Source organism: Zalophus californianus, chromosome 16, assembly GCF_009762305.2.
Source record: "Zalophus californianus isolate mZalCal1 chromosome 16, mZalCal1.pri.v2, whole genome shotgun sequence".
Taxonomy (NCBI): Eukaryota; Metazoa; Chordata; class Mammalia; order Carnivora; family Otariidae; genus Zalophus; species Zalophus californianus.
In genome coordinates, this window is record NC_045610.1 from 42,213,876 (window position 1) to 42,231,371 (window position 17,496).

Sequence of the window (17,496 nt, forward strand, 5' to 3'; positions counted from 1 at the left end):
GTAGGCCTGTTGGCTAGACTGGAGTGGTGAGCTGAGTGGTGGGGATGAGGTGGGGTGGCCAGGACTTAGGAATTGGGGCTCAATTCTAGAGTCCACTGGTAGGTGCTGCCAGGGTCTAAACGGGAAGGGCACGATCAGAGTTGCATTTCCAAGGGATTGTTGAGGGTGCCCTGCAGAATGGATTGGATGGGGCAAGCATAGACACCTGAGTTGACCTAGGAGGCTTTTCTGACAGAGGACAGAGGATCGTGGCTTGAACACAGAGGTAGCAGACAGGAGGGATCAACTGGGGAAATGGGATTTGTTGAATGTTGGGGGCAGGGGCACCGAGGTAGCTTGAGGATAATACTAAGTCGCCTGTTTTCCTTTGCAGCGGAAGGCAGGCAGATTGCTGCCAATATGAGGGGTATTGGGATGATGCCCAATGACATTCCCGAGTGGAAGAAGCATGCCTTTGGGGGCAACAAAGCTTCTTATGGGAAAAAGACCCAGATGTCAATCATTGAGCAGAGAGAGAGCCTGCCCATCTACAAACTGAAGGAGCAGCTGGTCCAGGTGAGAAGCCCCTTTATGATGTATTGGTGCGGGAGTAGTGATGTTTTCTAAAAGAAGGATGACATGTTTGGATTGAAATTAGCTGGACGGGTATGTGTACACTTGAAGTGCCTTTTCCAAAGAGGATAGGAAAAAAACAGAACATATCCAAGTACTTTAAAAATACATATATATGTTAGTCTATACATTTTTTTGGGTTTATTTATATAAATAGATATCCTAGTGTGGGGCTCGAACTCATGACCCTGAGATCAAGAGTTGCATGTTCCGCTGACTGAGCCAGCCAGGGGCCCCTACGTTTTTTTTTTTTTCCAAAGAGGAGATAAACCTGTTTGAACGAGGGGCCCCTGGAGCGGTTCCGAGTGTTGTGGGGCACAGAGCAGCATCTCTGGCCAGTACGAGAGCTGGGGATGCTTGGCGAGGGATCCCGTATGGGCAAGACTTTGCTGCAGGTACTTTTTCCGGTTTTTGGAGATCGGATTTGAAGACCAGCAAACTTTCCCTAGGCAACCGAGCTTACGAGCTCTTAGTGAATCCTTTCAGTGTTACGTCAAACATACACAAGCAAGTACAAATACATATGTACGGGCATATGCATAAACGTTAAATGTTTTATGTCTACTATATGTTTCTAGATGGCAGCATATCATGCATATGTTCTGCATCTTGCTTTTTCCCCTTAGTGTTATAGCTCAGAAAATCTTCCTTTTTTTTTTTTTTTTTTTTGATGCTTTGTTTTGTGGAAGTGCTCTGGCTTGTTTCACTAGTCCTATATTAATAGACATATAGGTTGATGGCAATCCTTTGCTGTTATAAACGCTGTAGAAATAAGATGACTTCTGGGGTGAGGTGTTGGAGATTTGGCAGTGGCAGTGAGTGGGGAGCCCGTTTTGGGGCTTGATCCCGGAACCCCGGGATCATGACCTGAGCCAAAGGCGGATGCTTAACCAACTAAGCCACCCAGGTGTGCCAGGAACACTTTACATACCTTTTTTATTTACTGTAGAATTCTTTAACCGTGTGCATATAGTACTTAAAAAACATATGTGTAAAATCAGGGATATCTGGTTGGTAGTTTATGCTTTTAGCATCAACCTTAATGTTCTTACGAATTTAAGAAAACCAATAAAATTTTAAAAAATAGAGTTGAGTCAGTTAAAAAAAGAATACCCATAAAGTTTCAAGTTTTTAATTTAAGTTATACATGCAGTTCAAATAAGAAAGAGCATTGCCGGGCGCCTGGGTGGCTCAGTCGGTTAAGCGACTGCCTTCGGCTCAGGTCATGATCCTGGAGTCCAGGGATCCTGGAGTCCCACATTGGGCTCCCTGCTCAGCGGGGAGTCTGCTTCTCCCTCTGACCCTCTTCCCTCTCGTGCTCTCTGCCTCTCATTCTCTCTTTCTCAAATAAATAAATAAAATCTTTAAAAAAAAACATTGCCCATAGAAAATCACCATTAATATATTTTTCTATGCATGATTAAAAATAACTTAGACTGTGGTTGTAATCCTACTATATGTCTATAATTGTGTTCCCTTTTTCTTCTTTAGTGTTAGAATGTAAACATTAATTATTTTCTTCCAGAGTAATGTGTGGGAATTTTTTTTTTTAAGATTTTATTTATTTATTTGACAGAGAGAGAGCGAGAGAGGGAATACAAGCAGGGGGAGTGGGAGAGGGAGAAGCAGACTTCCCGCTGAGCAGGGAGCCCGATGCAGGGCTCGATCCCAGGACCCTGGGATCATGACCTGAGCCGAAGGCAGACACTTAACTGACTGAGCCACCCAGGCGCCCCAGTGCGTGGGAAATTTTTAATGACTGTATTTATACTGCTGCTTTCAGGCTGTCCATGACAATCAAATCCTGATTGTTATTGGAGAGACAGGATCTGGGAAGACAACGCAGATCACCCAGTACCTGGCGGAGGCAGGCTACACGTCCCGGGGCAAGATTGGATGTACGCAGCCCAGAAGAGTAGCAGCCATGTCGGTGGCCAAAAGAGTGTCAGAGGAGTTTGGTTGTTGCTTGGGCCAAGAGGTAAGTGGGTAATGAAGCTGTTCTGGAAATGCCGGAAGAGAGTATATAGGCCCAGATCTCTCTCTGTAAAATGGGAATGGTACTATCTTCCTTCAGGTCTCTCCTGAGGGGGAGAGGGTTCTCATTGTCATCATTGATCTATTTTCAAGTCCAAGGCATATTTTACTTGAGGAAATCACTGCACATTTTGGTCAAATTCTTACCTGTTAAGATTGCAGGTAACATTCTGACGGGGCTGAAGTCTTGCCTGGTGATTGCAGAAAGGAGAGGTTTGTGTCTGAGGTTTTCAGTTTCGCTTCTGCTTTAGGTGGGCTACACCATTCGATTTGAGGACTGCACCAGCCCAGAGACAGTGATCAAGTACATGACAGATGGGATGTTGCTCCGAGAGTGCCTGATTGACCCTGACCTCACACAGTATGCAATCATCATGTTGGACGAGGCGCACGAGAGAACCATTCACACTGACGTGCTCTTCGGATTGTTGAAGAAGGTAACTAGGTGCTCTTTGGTGACCCTTCCACTGTTGGGGACTGAGTCCTGGGAATCGGATTTGAGTCTGCCTTTTTGCTTCAGTCCTTCTTATCCACGTTGTGTTTCCCTTTTAGACGGTACAGAAACGGCAGGACATGAAGCTAATTGTCACCTCAGCCACGCTGGATGCAGTGAAGTTTTCTCAGTACTTCTATGAAGCGCCCATCTTCACCATCCCAGGTCGAACATACCCAGTGGAAATACTGTACACAAAGGAACCTGAGACAGATTATCTGGATGCCAGCTTGATCACCGTCATGCAGATCCACTTAACAGAACCACCAGGTGGGAGGAAAGAGCATTTTCCCCTCTTAGGCCAGAAGTCCTGACGCGGGTCGATTTCTCTCATCTTTTCAAAAATGCCTTTTAAGTATCGGTCTCTCTGTAAGCCTAAGTCTTGCATGTTTGAAGCGGTGGCAGGGTTTAAATGCGTCTATTTAAATATAGATACACACACACAAACAAACATAGATACAAATTTTTAAAAATTAAAAAAATATTAAAAATAACACCCTAAAAATGAAAAACTGAAATAAAAACGGACAGATGAAAACCGCTTGATTTATTAGAGGTCGGAATAGGAGTGTGTCTTTCATCGTTTGGCATTCTTTTCATGTCACTGTGGCCTTCTATGGAGCACACACACAGGACATCAGTGTTCTCTTCTTAGGTGATATCCTGGTCTTCCTGACTGGTCAAGAGGAGATTGATACCGCTTGCGAGATCCTCTATGAACGAATGAAATCCCTGGGACCGGATGTTCCAGAGCTGATCATCCTGCCAGTGTACTCTGCTCTTCCCAGTGAGATGCAGACCCGAATCTTTGACCCGGCTCCTCCTGGCAGCAGAAAGGTAACAGCGGGCAGGGATGAAGCTTCCGTGTGCTCTGGAACCACACGGCGTGTGCACCTGGCCCTAACGGGGATTGCCTAAGGTGCACACAAGCTTTGTTTTTTTATGTCTTAGAGAACAGTCCAACCAGTTAAGGAATAAGGATCTTGTATGTAGCCCCAGCTCCTCCATTGGACAAATACTGAGCATCTACCAGGCTTCCGGGTACCCACCAGGGCTGCGGTATGAGGCCAGGCCTCTCTGCTGTGGGGCACCCACTGGTAGACAGGCTTTGAACGTATGGCGTGAAAGAGCTGCTCGGGCTGTGGATACCCCGAAGAGGGGGAGCCCCTTGCTCAGAATTCTTAGAGGAAGTAAGGATCTGAGCTCGTCCTGAAGAGCACGTGGCTGTTCCTCTAGGCAAGAAGGGCAGGAGGACAAGCATTCTGAGAGGACAGCCTGTGATGGCCTCGGGACAAGAGAGTGTGGCCGTCTCAGGAGGCTGCGTCCTTCTAGCAGCTGGAGCTCACTGCGTCGGTGTGCATACGAGACAGTGGGAGAGGAGACGGATGGGTTTTTTTAAATAATAGCCTTACTGAGATATAATTTACATACCGTACAAATCATCCCTTTAAAACATACAATTGGGTGGCTTTTGGTATATTCACAGAATCGTTTGACCGTTAATTGCCATTATTGATGGTAATTAATCATAACCATTAATCACTAGTTAATTTTAGAATAATTTCATGACCTCCAAACAAAACCTGGTACCCCTTAACAATCACCCCCCCATTCACCCCTCTGCTCCGTCCCTGGAAACCACTAATCTACTTTCTGTATTTCTGGATTTGCTTATTCTGGATGGAATAAGACTCCAAGTCATATGAATGGAGTAATATAATTTGCAGTTCTTGGTGGCTCGTTTCTTTCACTTAGCATGTTTCCAAGTTTCATCCACATTGTAGCACGTATCAGTACTTCTTTTTTTTTTTTTTTTTATTGCTGCACAGTATCCTATCATAGAATGATATTCTACATCCAGAATGTGGATGTACCACATTTTTCTTTTTCCATTCACCAGTTGTTGGATATTCGGGTTGTTTCCACATTTTAGCTTTTATGCATAATGCTGTTATGAGCATTTGTTTACAAGTTTCTTTGCGGACATATGTTTTCATTTCTCTTGAGTACATACCTAGGAACGGAGACAGATGAATTCGAATAACACTGAAGCGTTAGAATGGATGAGCCATAGTGGGTGCCTGGAGGTGCAGGGGAGAAGGGCAGGGAGAAGTCAGGAATGACTCCCGGTTTTCTGGCTTGGACGGCTGGTTGGAAGAGGGTACCAAGGAGGGAAACATGGAGGAGGAACAGCTTTGGGGAGGGGAAGGATGGCGATTCCTCCTCTGTTCTCTTCCTGATGATTGGACTTCTCTTTTTTTTTTTTTAATATTTTTTAAAGATTTTATTTATTTGAGAGAGCACACAGAGGGAGAGTGAGAGGGAGAAGCAGACTCCCCGTGGAGCAGGGAGCCTGAGGCGGGGCTTGATCCCAGGACCCTGAGATCATGACCTGAGCTGAAGGCAGACACTCAACCGACTGAGCCATGCAGGCGCCCCATGGACTTCTTTTTAAGAGGGCTCTGCAGCTCTGTGGCAGGTGGGAGTCTTTCAGGGCCAGTGAGATGCTGGCACAAGGCGGGATGTTCTGGTGCTTCCTCGCAATGATTTTTCCAAGTGATTGTGTTTTATTAGCTGGAACTCTGGGTGGAAGAACAGTGGCAGTGCCAAGCCGAGACCAATAATCTTCTAGATCACACATACTGCTGCATACATACAAACCGTGAAATTCCTCTGCCGCCTCGTTCATTTTATGATCAGAAAAAAAAAAAGCGTGCATCTCTCTCTTGTTCCACATACACAACAGCCCATTTTGTAGTCCAGATGTCCCCATGGGGGAAGAAAAATCTCATTTTGCACTGGTACATGTGATGCCAGGAAATCTCTGCTTTCCCAGGGTGCAAGAAAATTAAAATTGTAGTAATCAACATTGGGTCTAGAAAATGAGCTATGTAGCCATTTGCACCAAATGAAATTGGCTTTGATTGGCCCTTGCTTTTTCCTGTTCCACTTCTCCTCTCAGGTACCACCCAGTCCCCATCTTGACCTTTAGGATGAAGGTACTGCCCCTTCCACCCATTTGAGGCCCAACAGATTAAGTGCTATCCAATCATGTGGAGAGGCAGAGGATGGCACAGACCTTCAGGAAAATGTCTGAGGTCAGATGTCCTGATTCACACCTCGGGGCTGAGCCACTGTCCCTCTTGTCTGCAGGTCGTGATTGCCACCAACATCGCAGAGACCTCACTGACTATTGATGGCATCTACTATGTGGTGGACCCTGGGTTTGTGAAGCAGAAAGTTTACAATTCCAAGACCGGCATCGACCAGCTCGTGGTGACTCCGATTTCTCAGGTATGGCAGCTTTTACCCACAGCTGTCCTGAAAAGCCTCGTTAGGGCTTTTAAATTTTTTATGGTTTTGTATTTTGAACTTGATTGTTTTTCTTCTTTTTTTTTTTTTAAAGAGCTATTCCTTTTTTTTCTTTTTTGAAATACTGAGCCATAGACATTTGAGATAGTAATAATTCATGAAATGTTAATTTGTTTCTTTGGTAATTGTGGAATAATTTCCTGCCCAAATTATATTTAAAAATGAATAACCTGATCAGCCTTTTTGAGAGCATTTTGGCTACAAGGTGTCCAACATTTAAAAGTTCATCTTTTGAATGTAATGGTTCCACTTGCAGGAATACATCTGAAAGTTTAGTAAGCATGCGTCTGAAGGTAAGGGAAAAGGGTGTTCACTGAAGCGTTATTTATATGAAAGGAAACCTAGGAAAATTCTAAACGAACTCCAAAAGGGAAGTCATTTCATAAAATATGGTATATCCTCGCCATAGAATGTTGTATGGCGTTAACATGGGGGTGTGCATCTATATTTAATGACATAATCATATAATTATGGTGTGTTATTCGAGAAAAGTGATCTGAAACATAGCGTGTAGAATCCAGCTTTTGTTTAAAAATAAATGGTGCGCGCTGTGTACAGTGTGTGTGTGTGCGCGCATGCGTGTGTGCATGTGTGCACGTGCGCGCCCGAGACAGCGTGTAGTCAGCCTGGTAGTCGGGTTATTTGTTGGTGGACCTGCTGGTTACTGTGCTGAGGGGTGAAGTGCATTTTTTCTCCTTATGCTTTTATATATTATCTTAATGTTTTGTAAGAGGGATGTGTGACTTTCATAATCCATCAAAATCAGAAGGCTATTGTCATTTTGAACCTTTAGTAATGCTAGCCACCACGTGCAGAGTGCTTACTAAGTGCCAGGCACAAGGTACTTGCACACACGTGAACTCCTTGCATTCTCGCATCCATCCCTGGTGGTGGATGTTGTTTTTACCCTCATTGCACGGATGAGGAGGCACAGAGGGGTGAAGTGACTTGCCTAAGGTCATACAGCTGGTGGAGCCAGGATTTGAACCAGGGCGGTCTGGCCCCTGCTTGTATGCTCCGTACCATTTCTCGGGGTGGTGCATGCAACTCACAGTGATTGAGGAATGAGCTACACTCGTCCTCTCTCATTTGGAGAGAGACATCTGTAGAATGCCGTGGAGTCGGCCACTGTATGTGATTGCAGCCTGCCTCTGTGTGCTTAGTGACTTTGCATACTCTATTTATCCTTTGGTTTGGGGCTGGAATAGGAATTTGTAAAATCCTGATGCCATTTGTAAGACAGATGGTTTTGTCAGCAAATGGCCCTTTTCAGATTTCCATTCACTGTTTCCTAGCAACCTATGGCTAAACTTAACGTATTTTTTTAATTTAAAAATTAGCCCTCAGGGCACCTGGCTGGCTCAGTTGGAAGAGCGTGGGACTCATGATCTCAGGGTCGTGAGTTCGAGCCCCACATTGGGTGTAGAGATTACTTAATTAAAAAAAAAAAACTTTTTTAAAAATTAGCTCCCCTCTCCCCTAAGTAGCGCAGAGAAGTATTACATTATTTTGGGGAAAGAGGAGAAAAAATTTTAAATTGCTCGTAATTCTCCTACCACCCCTGTCATCATTTTGATGCTTTTCCTGCCCATCTTCTATTGTTTGTTTCTTTCTTGTTTGCAATCTAGTAGTCTACTAAGTGTGTGGTTTTGTGTATTTTTTGTTTAAATATTTAATTTTCTTGATTATTATGGTCTAATGTTCAACATCGGATCTTTGATAAAAGTCAATAGAACTGATCTGCAAGCCTACCATGAGAGTTAGCTACAGTTTTAGGGCATTTTGTCCTAGTTTTTCCTTCTGGTAGTTTTTTTTGTTTTGTTTACAAAATTAGTATTGTTCTGTAACTTGCTTTTTCACCTGTGTGCATGAACATTTCCTTCTGTTATTGAAAGTCTCAGGCCTGATTTGGGAGGGGCACCTGGGTGGCTCATTTGGTTAATGTCCAGCTCTTGGTCTCCGGTCAGGTCTTGGTCTCAGGGTCGTAAGTTCAGTCCCTGCGTTAGGCTCCATGCTGGGCCATGAAGTAAGTGGAGCTCATGATTCTTTTGTAAATGGAGCCTACTTACACACACATACACACACAAGCTGCAGAGTCATCGCTGATGTGATTAACATATCATTTCTTTTTTTAAAGATTTTATTTATTTATTTGACAGAGAGAGACACAGCGAGAGAGGGAACACAAGCAGGGGGAGTGGGAGAGGGAGAAGCAGGCTTCCCGCCGAGCAGGGAGCCCGATGCGGGGCTCGATCCCAGGACCCTGGGACCATGACCTGAGCCGAAGGCAGACGCTTAACGACTGAGTCACCCGGGCGCCCCTAACATATCATTTCTTTAGTTCACTTACACTTTTGGTCACGACTGTGGGGATGGTATTTTTCATATTGCGTTATGCTTTTTTCTTTTATATTGTGCCACACTATTTTGAATGTGCATTTCTACGATCTTTACAATCTTTCTTCCATTCACGGTGCTAATATTTGCCTCACTTGAACAAACTTTCCTGAAATGCTGAGGGGATGGTAAGAGCACTGATAGTCTTGGAAATGGTCCTAAAGTAAGTGAAATAAACCTCATTTCAGGTTTTGCCAGCTGCCCAGTACCCCCCTTTTAGTCGATTTCCTGGGCAAAGCTGTTGAGCAGTGTTTAACAGATATGTTACTTTTGTATGCCCACCCCTCTAGGCTCAGGCAAAGCAACGAGCTGGCAGAGCCGGGAGAACAGGCCCAGGGAAGTGTTACAGGCTGTACACCGAACGTGCCTACCGAGATGAAATGCTGACCACCAACGTGCCGGAAATCCAGAGGACCAACCTAGCAAGCACAGTGCTCTCGCTCAAGGTAGAAATCACTGTCTTGTTAGAATGGGCTGGTGGAACAGTCCAATCGTGTGTCCATAGTAAATGAACGTCAGTTTTATGAACCTTGTTAAATACTTTAGTAACCTCGTGGAACCAGTCCCTTTGAATGGAATGCAAATGGCTGTGGTAACAGCCTCTCCACCGTGGGTCTGGGGCTAAGTTGGCATGTCTGCTGTGAGTACACATTTGTTTCTTACCCTCATAACCAGCAGGGTATTTGGTTATAAAAGAGTTTAGTTAGGAGCAAAGGATATTAGAAAAATCTAATGAGTGCCAAACCGTGGACAGGCACACTTCCTTCAACCCCGATCCAGTTCTCCTCTTTGAGAATGGAAGCGAAACTCCCAGTCCAAAAACTTTGCAAGGAGACTATCAGTACAGGTTTCAGACTGACCCTCTTGGGGCTGGGTTTTCATTCTGAATCATTGCTCTTCCTCTCTCGGTCCCCAGTGAGGACCCTCATTCTCTTTTGGCAGGGGGGGCTGCATGAATAATTTCCCAGCTGATGAAATCCCCACCCCTGATGCTGGTGCTGCCCTGGGGCACTGGCAGTCTGCTGGTGCAGAGTGCTCTGTTGGAATGTATTATTCATCCACTGTAAGAGGGGCTGAAACAGAGCTCAGACCAGAAAACCCTGCTCCGGTCTCTGGAGTGAGAACGGAGAGGCATCTGTGGCTCAAACTTTGGCTCCGAGCTCTGTGTCCTCGGCAAATTTATCTGCTCAGCCTTCTGTTCTATATTCTCCTTCTTAGAAGTGGGCTAGTAACAGTATCTGTTGTGAAAATAAATGAGATAATACAGGTAAAGGCCCTTGGCACAGTGCTTGCTGATTGCTAACATAATTCCTTGTAGTTATTATTCATACAATAAGCAGTTATTGGACACCTGCTGTGTTTATGGTCACAGTCACTTTAGGGAAAAGAAACAGAAGCCTTAGGTCCCACCACACCCCCCTTGTACACACTTGGATAGTGCATCACTCATCTGTTTCTTTGATTCATCAAATTAGCTGACAAACACATCAAATGCCGACTCTTGGCCCAGCACGCAGATTCCACTGCGTTACTGCAGTTTCTTGTCCGTGTGTCTCCCCGTTGTGAACCCTCCGAGGGCCAGGGCCCTATCTTGGTCATCTTCATATCCCTGGCACCTGACACGAGGCACTTCCTCTATGCACAGTAGAAATTTTGTATGCAAGAGACAGGACAAGCTGGTGTGTTGTCCTTTTTAAAAAAAATTTTGGTAAAATACACAACATACTATCCCTTGTAAGCTTTTTAAGATGTACAGTTCAGCGGCATTAAGTACTTTCCCAGGGTATGCAGCCATCACCACCATCCATTTCTGGAACTTTGTCATCATTCCAAACAGAAACTCTGTCCCTGTTACACTGAACCATCCCTCCTCCCCTCCTCCAGCCCCTGGTGACCATTAGTCCACTTCCTGGTCTCTGTGAACTGAATTTCCATGTAAATGGAATCCTGCAGTATTTGTCCTTTTGTGTCTGGCCTCTTTTGCTCTGCGTCCGTGTTTTCATGGTTCATTGTGGTATAGCATGTGTTAGAATTTCATCCCTTTTTAAGGGTGAATAATACTCGTGGCGTACCTAACACTGTGTTTTGTCTGTCCCTTCATCTGTTGGTGGATATTTGGGTGGTTTCTGCCTTTTTGGCTATTGTGAATAAGGCTGCTATGAAAATTAGTGTACAAGTATCTGTTTGTGTCCCTCCTTTCATTTCTTTTGGGCATATCTAGACGTGGAATTGCTGGATCATATGGTGATTGTATGTTCAACTTACCGAGAAATCACTGGTTTACGTTGCCGCTGGCAACGCATGAGGGTCCTTATTTCTCCACATCCTTGCCAACCCTGGTTCTGTTCTTTTCCTTAATATAGCCATCCTGGCGGGTATGAAGTGGTATCTCATTGTGCTTTTGATTTGCATTTCCCTAATTACCAGTTCTGTTGAGCATATTTTCATGTGCTTTTTGGCCATTTTTATAACCTCTTTGGAGAAATGTCTTTTCAAATCCTTTGCCCATTTTTATTTACTCGTATTTATTTATTTATTTATTAAGATTTATTCATTTATTTAAGTAATCTCCACACCCGGTGTGGGGCTCGAACTCACAACCCCGAGATCAAGAGTTGCAGGTTCTTCCTACTGAACCAACCAGGCGCGCCCCCCCCCGCCCCCCCCCCCCCCCCCCGCTTTGCCCATATTTAAATTGTCATCTTTTTGGTGTTGAGTTGTATTTACATTTACTCTGAAGGAGCAGTTTTTAAAGTTTCCCGAGAAAGTATATGCTTTCTACTAGTCTGAGTGTTTTGTGTGGCCCAGCCCTGGAGGTGACTGCTAAGCTTGCTGATGACTTCCTACCTGCAGTAGAAGAAACAGGAAAGAAGTGTACAAGGACTGTCCCTCCCCGTTAACACTGGCAGGCCTCACCTTCCCATCACACAGTTCTTTCTGTTCTCTTCTAGGCCATGGGCATCAATGACCTGCTGTCCTTTGACTTCATGGATGCGCCTCCAATGGAAACCTTGATCACAGCCATGGAGCAGCTATACACCCTGGGGGCCTTGGATGACGAGGGCCTGCTCACTCGCCTGGGCCGCAGGGTAGGAGCCAGACTGAACTTCCGGTGCTCTTGGGGAGAGTCCCTGGCCAGCCTTCCGTACTCTTTGTTCTGTGCAAAATCAAACTCTGAGGCCCTCGATCAACTTTGAGTAGAATTCTAGATGCCTGTTTTTAAACTGGATTTTCCCCTATCCGTTAAAATTATTTCTTTACAGAAAAAGGAATTCTGTCCAAAGTCAGTTTTACTTCAGGATCCATGACTGAGTCTGGCCTTGATTTTGAAAGATGTCTGCAAAATTCCCGTCTACCCCAGTAGTAGTTATGTTCTTGGTCACATGCATTTCGTTGAGGTTTATTTGGGAAATTAAAAAACAGCATTGTTCTGATGGAGACCGGCAACTCGCATCATCATGCAGGGGTAAAGGTCCTGTGGGCTGGTACCCACACGGACCGTGCAGTGGCTGCCTCTGGTCCGTACGGTGGCGTCTTCCGAAGGGCAGCAACTGTAGTCCCTGCTTCTCCCTCTAGATGGCAGAATTCCCTCTGGAGCCGATGCTGTGCAAAATGCTGATCATGTCCGTGCATCTGGGCTGCAGCGAGGAGATGCTGACCATTGTGTCCATGCTGTCAGTGCAGAACGTCTTCTACAGGCCCAAGGTACGGAGGTCAGGCTCACGTTCAGGTACAGGGTGTGGTGACGTTGGGTTACATCAGCCTTTTGCCACCCGCAGTGCTTCATGGGGACACTCGACAGGGCCTGGTAGGACTCTCTGCAACTGCTAAGTGCTCACTTAGTAGCTGTTGGACAGAAAATGATCCTCCGCCCCATCTCTTGGCAGGATAAACAAGCCCTCGCAGACCAGAAGAAAGCCAAGTTCCACCAGACCGAAGGGGACCACCTCACCCTGCTGGCCGTGTACAACTCCTGGAAGAACAACAAGTTCTCCAACCCGTGGTGCTATGAGAACTTTATCCAGGCTCGCTCCCTGCGCCGGGCCCAGGATATTCGCAAGCAGATGTTAGGCATAATGGACAGGTGACGTCCGGTGACTTGTCCCATGTCTGAGTGGAGCCTGCTTGACTCTCCTGTCTGTTCGTCTCTCTGTCTCTCTGTGCACCTGAGAAGTTAAAGGCTCCTCACATACGCCTTTTCCTCCAGCTCTTCCATCTTTGTTGTACCCATCCCCAGGCAAGGCTACAGCTGAGAATCACTTCAGAAAGTGCCTAAGAAGGTTACTTCTGAGTAATTGACAAATGCTTTGTTTATAAGCATCTGGAACATTATAGGTTGAATTGAATAAAATGTCTGGCTCTTTCTGCATCCGTCTTGCCCACTGTAGAGCTGCCCCTGTGGTGCACGTAGGGCTGGACTCTGGGGACCCAAGGTGGGGGTGTTGGGCACCATCATTCCGGAAGATAGAGCCTCTGATTGCAGAGTAGTCTCACATCTTTATCCTCTCTTGATTTCTTCTCCTGCTAGACACAAGCTGGACGTGGTCTCCTGTGGCAAGTCCACGGTGCGAGTGCAGAAGGCCATCTGCAGTGGATTCTTCCGGAACGCTGCCAAGAAAGACCCGCAGGAGGGCTACCGGACGCTGATCGACCAGCAGGTGGTCTACATCCACCCTTCCAGCGCTCTCTTCAACAGACAGCCCGAATGGTAGGTGGGCAGGACGCGGGGCCGGGGGCCGGCGTGGGCAGAAAGGACCTGCAGCCGTCCCAGCACTTTGCGTTCAGGTCTTCGCCCAGCCCATCACTATCTCCTCTAACATCGCTTCCGTTCTAGAGCGGCAGAAGCCTGACGTAGGTGCAGTGTCAGGCCCATTCGAGAGAAATAAGATCACAGGAGTGAGAGCCTAGGAGGATCTAGAGATCATCTAGTGAGACGGTTTAAACAAATTTTTTTTAAGTAGTACTTAGAATCTTATGCACCTTAACGTCAAACTGCGGTAAAACCATGGTGTTGTCATGTAGGAGGGGTTGGAGAGGAGAACCTTGCTGCTTGGCCTGCCCTAGCCCCTGGGGCAGCCCCCGGGGCGCCTCTCCAGGGCCCCAGAGTTCTGTGGAGACGGCCTGAAAAACCACCCTCCCATCCCACAGAGCAGGAAATCCAGGTCCAGAGAAGGGGTGTGATTGGCTTCGTGTCACTTAACTAGTTAAGAGCCAGGACTCGTGAGAGCCAGGACTAGTTAGAGCCAGGACTCGTGAGAGCCAGCACTAGAACACATCCTGACAGCTTTCTCACAGTTAGAGGCAGGCAGCTCCTTGGCGTTGGAGCGAGGCTGTCGTAGACAGAGACTGCAGCCTCCTGAGGGGCCCCACGGGGGAGGTACGGGGGTAAAGTGCGAGCTCAGCTGAGGGCCGCCAGGGGGCCATGGGGACCGTGGAGTGGGGCCTGCACGGGAGGCCGCAGCCTTCTTTCTGTCCCCCGCTCAGGGTGGTGTACCACGAGCTGGTGCTGACCACGAAAGAGTACATGCGTGAGGTCACCACTATCGACCCCCGGTGGCTTGTGGAGTTTGCCCCGGCCTTCTTCAAGGTCTCCGACCCGACCAAGCTGAGCAAGCAGAAGAAGCAGCAGCGCCTCGAACCCTTGTACAATCGCTACGAGGAGCCCAACGCCTGGAGAATATCCCGGGCCTTCCGCCGGCGCTGAGAGCCGGGACCCCCCGTCCGTCGTGCGGCCATGGCCCAGGGCGTGGACTCACTCTCACGGGGGAAAGCTCGTCCTGAGGATACGGCTGTCCAGTGACTGTCTTCCCTGGGCCTTTTCTAAACTTGACTCTTACTTCTTCCCTGTGGTAAAATAGAAACAGAGATTTCTGCCTGGTTCGACCAGAGCCTCCAGCCCCTACCACCTCAAGGCACGGTGGCTGGGGGTGTGGCTCACGGCCGACGAGGGAGTACAGGGCATCGTCTCCATGAAATGGGCAACTCCTGTCGTCCTAGGATGGGAAGGGGAGTCTCGAGCATCTGACCCCCAGGCGCAGTGAGGGCCTGATGCCCTAGCTGGGACTCTGGAGGAGGGAGCCACAAAGCTCACTGCCAGTGTTGGCCCCACTTCCCGCCCCTGTCCAGCCCCTGTCCTGTTCAATCTCCTAGAAATATTTATTTTCTTAAGGAAACATAAATGGTTTTCTGTGGCCGTTTCTTCTAGCTGGAAGGTTAGGATATTGGCCTGGGCTCAGGGTGGGGAGATGGGTGGCTTTGGCGCACGTGATGGAGAGTCACCTGTAACCAGAGCTCTGGGCCTCGTGGGGCTCAGAGGTGATGCATCACCCAGGCCTGCAGTCCCATCTCTTGATACCCGCGCAAGACCGGCTCTGCCACACGGCCCCGTGATTAACCGCATCCACTGCCCTGGTCTGGGCGCCTCAGTGGTCAGATGCAGCACACTGAATACAGAATGCTCTCCCGGGCTACCTCCTCTGCACGCCACCCAGGGGGCGGTGCGTCCTTTCTCCTTTTGAAACATGCAGGCGACGTCACAGCTTTTATTTTTTTCCCCCTGGGGTCCTCGATGGGCTTTAACAAAAGCTTTTTCTGGTCAAAGCCTCTCGTCCCCCACCACAAACAAAACCCACAGAACCCCTCTCAGAGCCAGTTTGTACTGCTGTACTGCTGTTGCTGAGTGAGTTTCTCGTAGCATTTGCCTGGGGAATGGCCACCTCCCGGTGCCCCTCTCACGGTGCCTGAGGAAGCTCTCGACTGGGAAGAAGATCAGACAGATGCTGCCAGGCCAGGCAGTGGGGCTTCTGGAAAGCGGGTCTAGGTGTGGAGCTGGTAGAGAAGCCCCTGGGGGACTGGGCGCATGGGATATTATGGCCTGTACTGCCTCCCCCATCCTTATTCTAGTAAGTTCTGAAATGATGTAAGTACTACAACTACTGAGTTGTACACCAGATGCTGAGACTCTAGGATGTTCTAGAATGTAAAAGAATATAGGCTGTCTTTGGTTAGCAAACTGACCACCCTAAAGACAGTTCAGAGAGGATGCAGCAGAAAAGAATACCAGAAAAGAGGCCAGGGCATCTGCTATTGGAAGTCCCTGCCCTGTCCTTGAGCTGATTTTGTTCGAGTGCTCCTCAGGAGGCCCAGGCCAGTAATTATGGGCAGGGGATCTTTGTGTGTTTACCTTTAAGGCCTTACAGGGAGAGACAGGCAGGGGCCTACAGAGGAAACCGAACGTGAAGCAGGGGCTGGGCACCCAGTTCCCCAGTCTCCAGCTCAGGAGCAGACTCCAGGCTTGGCAGCCGCCTGCCCCACTAAGTGACCAGGCCTGGGAGGCATGGGCACCTAGGAGATCCTTAAGGCCCTGGGGGGAGGGTGGGGAGGTTTGGTATTTTAGCTGAGGTTGAGAAGGACGTGTTTAACAGGCCAAGGTGAGAGACAGCCGGGCTAGTCATCTTTTGTGGGTTACGTGAGCAAAAAGGACTCTAGCTCTGTGGGTGTTCCTTGAACATCTACCCCAAGAGCTGGGGTCACTTCTCTGCTGTCAGTATGGCTAGGGGTCTGACCTTCAGACTGTCCATCAGGAAACAGCATGGAGGCAGCATTGTTGAGCCTGCTCAGAGGGAGAAAGGGGCCAGATTGGGAAGGAGCACTTGTCTGCTGCTCCCACACAATGGGGCCCTTGTTTCTCTTCCCTGAAACAGTATTTCCCAGAGATTGAGTGACAGCCCAGGAGAGGATGTGGGTCTCCTGCAGGGAGCTGGAATCTTCTAGGCCATTCACCCCACCCCTGCAGGAGCCTAGCTCAGGAGTTTCCTGCCCCTGTGCATGTGCTGAGTGTGTGCTTGTGTATGGGGCGGGGGCGGGGTGGGGGGGACCATCCCGGGGCTGCTCATGTAAACTCTACTCCTCGGTCTAGGGTTCACCTTCATCCAGGCCGGAGCCTGATTGCCTCCTGAGTACTGGCCCTCCAAGGTTAAGGATTTGAACAAAGAGCTGTGAGGAGTAGTGTGTTAATAAAGACTTCAGAGGGTAGAGGTCACAGATCTCAGGCGGTGGATACCATTTCTCATCCAAATCTCTTGTCACTCCTTTACAAATACTCAGGACCTCAGGGTTTCCATGGACTTCTACAGCTTCCCACCGAGATAGTCTGGCTTTAACATGGAATGAAATTATGTATTTTTAAAAAATATGTATATTTTTTAAAACTTGTATTTTAAAGTGTTCTGTTCCTTGCTCTAAATTATCAAAGTTGATGTTTTCAGTTTCTAGGAAAACAATAACGTTGCTTTTTACCTGTGGGTAGTGGTTGACAGGCATCCGTTCCTCTGAGGGCTCAGGGACTGGGGACCCAAGCTATTCAAGCCTTAATGAGGGCTGGGCTGGGCTGGCGCAGCCTTAGCAGGGCTGCAGTTCTGGTTTAACTGGAGAGCACTCTCAACCAGAGCCTGGGTCTAGAACCTTCCATTCTTCCCCTCACACCTGGACAGTTACCCCTTGTCAGGTCTACTCCCTCCCTAGGTGTTACCACTTTCTCAGTTTTGCCTTTCCCATCCACCCACCCGGGCCTCAGTGTTCTAGTCTCC

At 47.8% G+C, this 17,496-nt stretch overlaps 1 protein-coding gene and 1 non-coding gene across 3 annotated transcripts in view; both read left to right on the plus strand.

The window, feature by feature from the left end:
• The window catches only part of DHX8 (DEAH-box helicase 8), a 30,387-nt gene extending 13,238 nt beyond the window's left edge, over positions 1 to 17,149 (plus strand). The window contains exons 12-23 of one of the 2 annotated variants that reach the window (XM_027626269.2): positions 374 to 555; positions 2,396 to 2,590; positions 2,898 to 3,083; positions 3,199 to 3,409; positions 3,795 to 3,976; positions 6,293 to 6,433; positions 9,199 to 9,354; positions 11,860 to 11,997; positions 12,485 to 12,613; positions 12,796 to 12,992; positions 13,437 to 13,616; positions 14,393 to 17,149. In XM_027626269.2, coding sequence (XP_027482070.1) covers positions 374 to 555; positions 2,396 to 2,590; positions 2,898 to 3,083; positions 3,199 to 3,409; positions 3,795 to 3,976; positions 6,293 to 6,433; positions 9,199 to 9,354; positions 11,860 to 11,997; positions 12,485 to 12,613; positions 12,796 to 12,992; positions 13,437 to 13,616; positions 14,393 to 14,612 — 2,117 coding nt within the window. In that variant the 3' untranslated portion in view covers positions 14,613 to 17,149. The remainder of the gene's footprint in view (positions 1 to 373; positions 556 to 2,395; positions 2,591 to 2,897; positions 3,084 to 3,198; positions 3,410 to 3,794; positions 3,977 to 6,292; positions 6,434 to 9,198; positions 9,355 to 11,859; positions 11,998 to 12,484; positions 12,614 to 12,795; positions 12,993 to 13,436; positions 13,617 to 14,392) is intronic. The other variant, XM_027626270.1, reaches the window with a different exon arrangement.
• On the plus strand, positions 7,862 to 7,934 carry TRNAM-CAU. The gene has a single exon. It is a non-coding gene; the product is annotated as a tRNA-Met (tRNA).
• Positions 17,150 to 17,496: the final 347 nt, after the last annotated feature.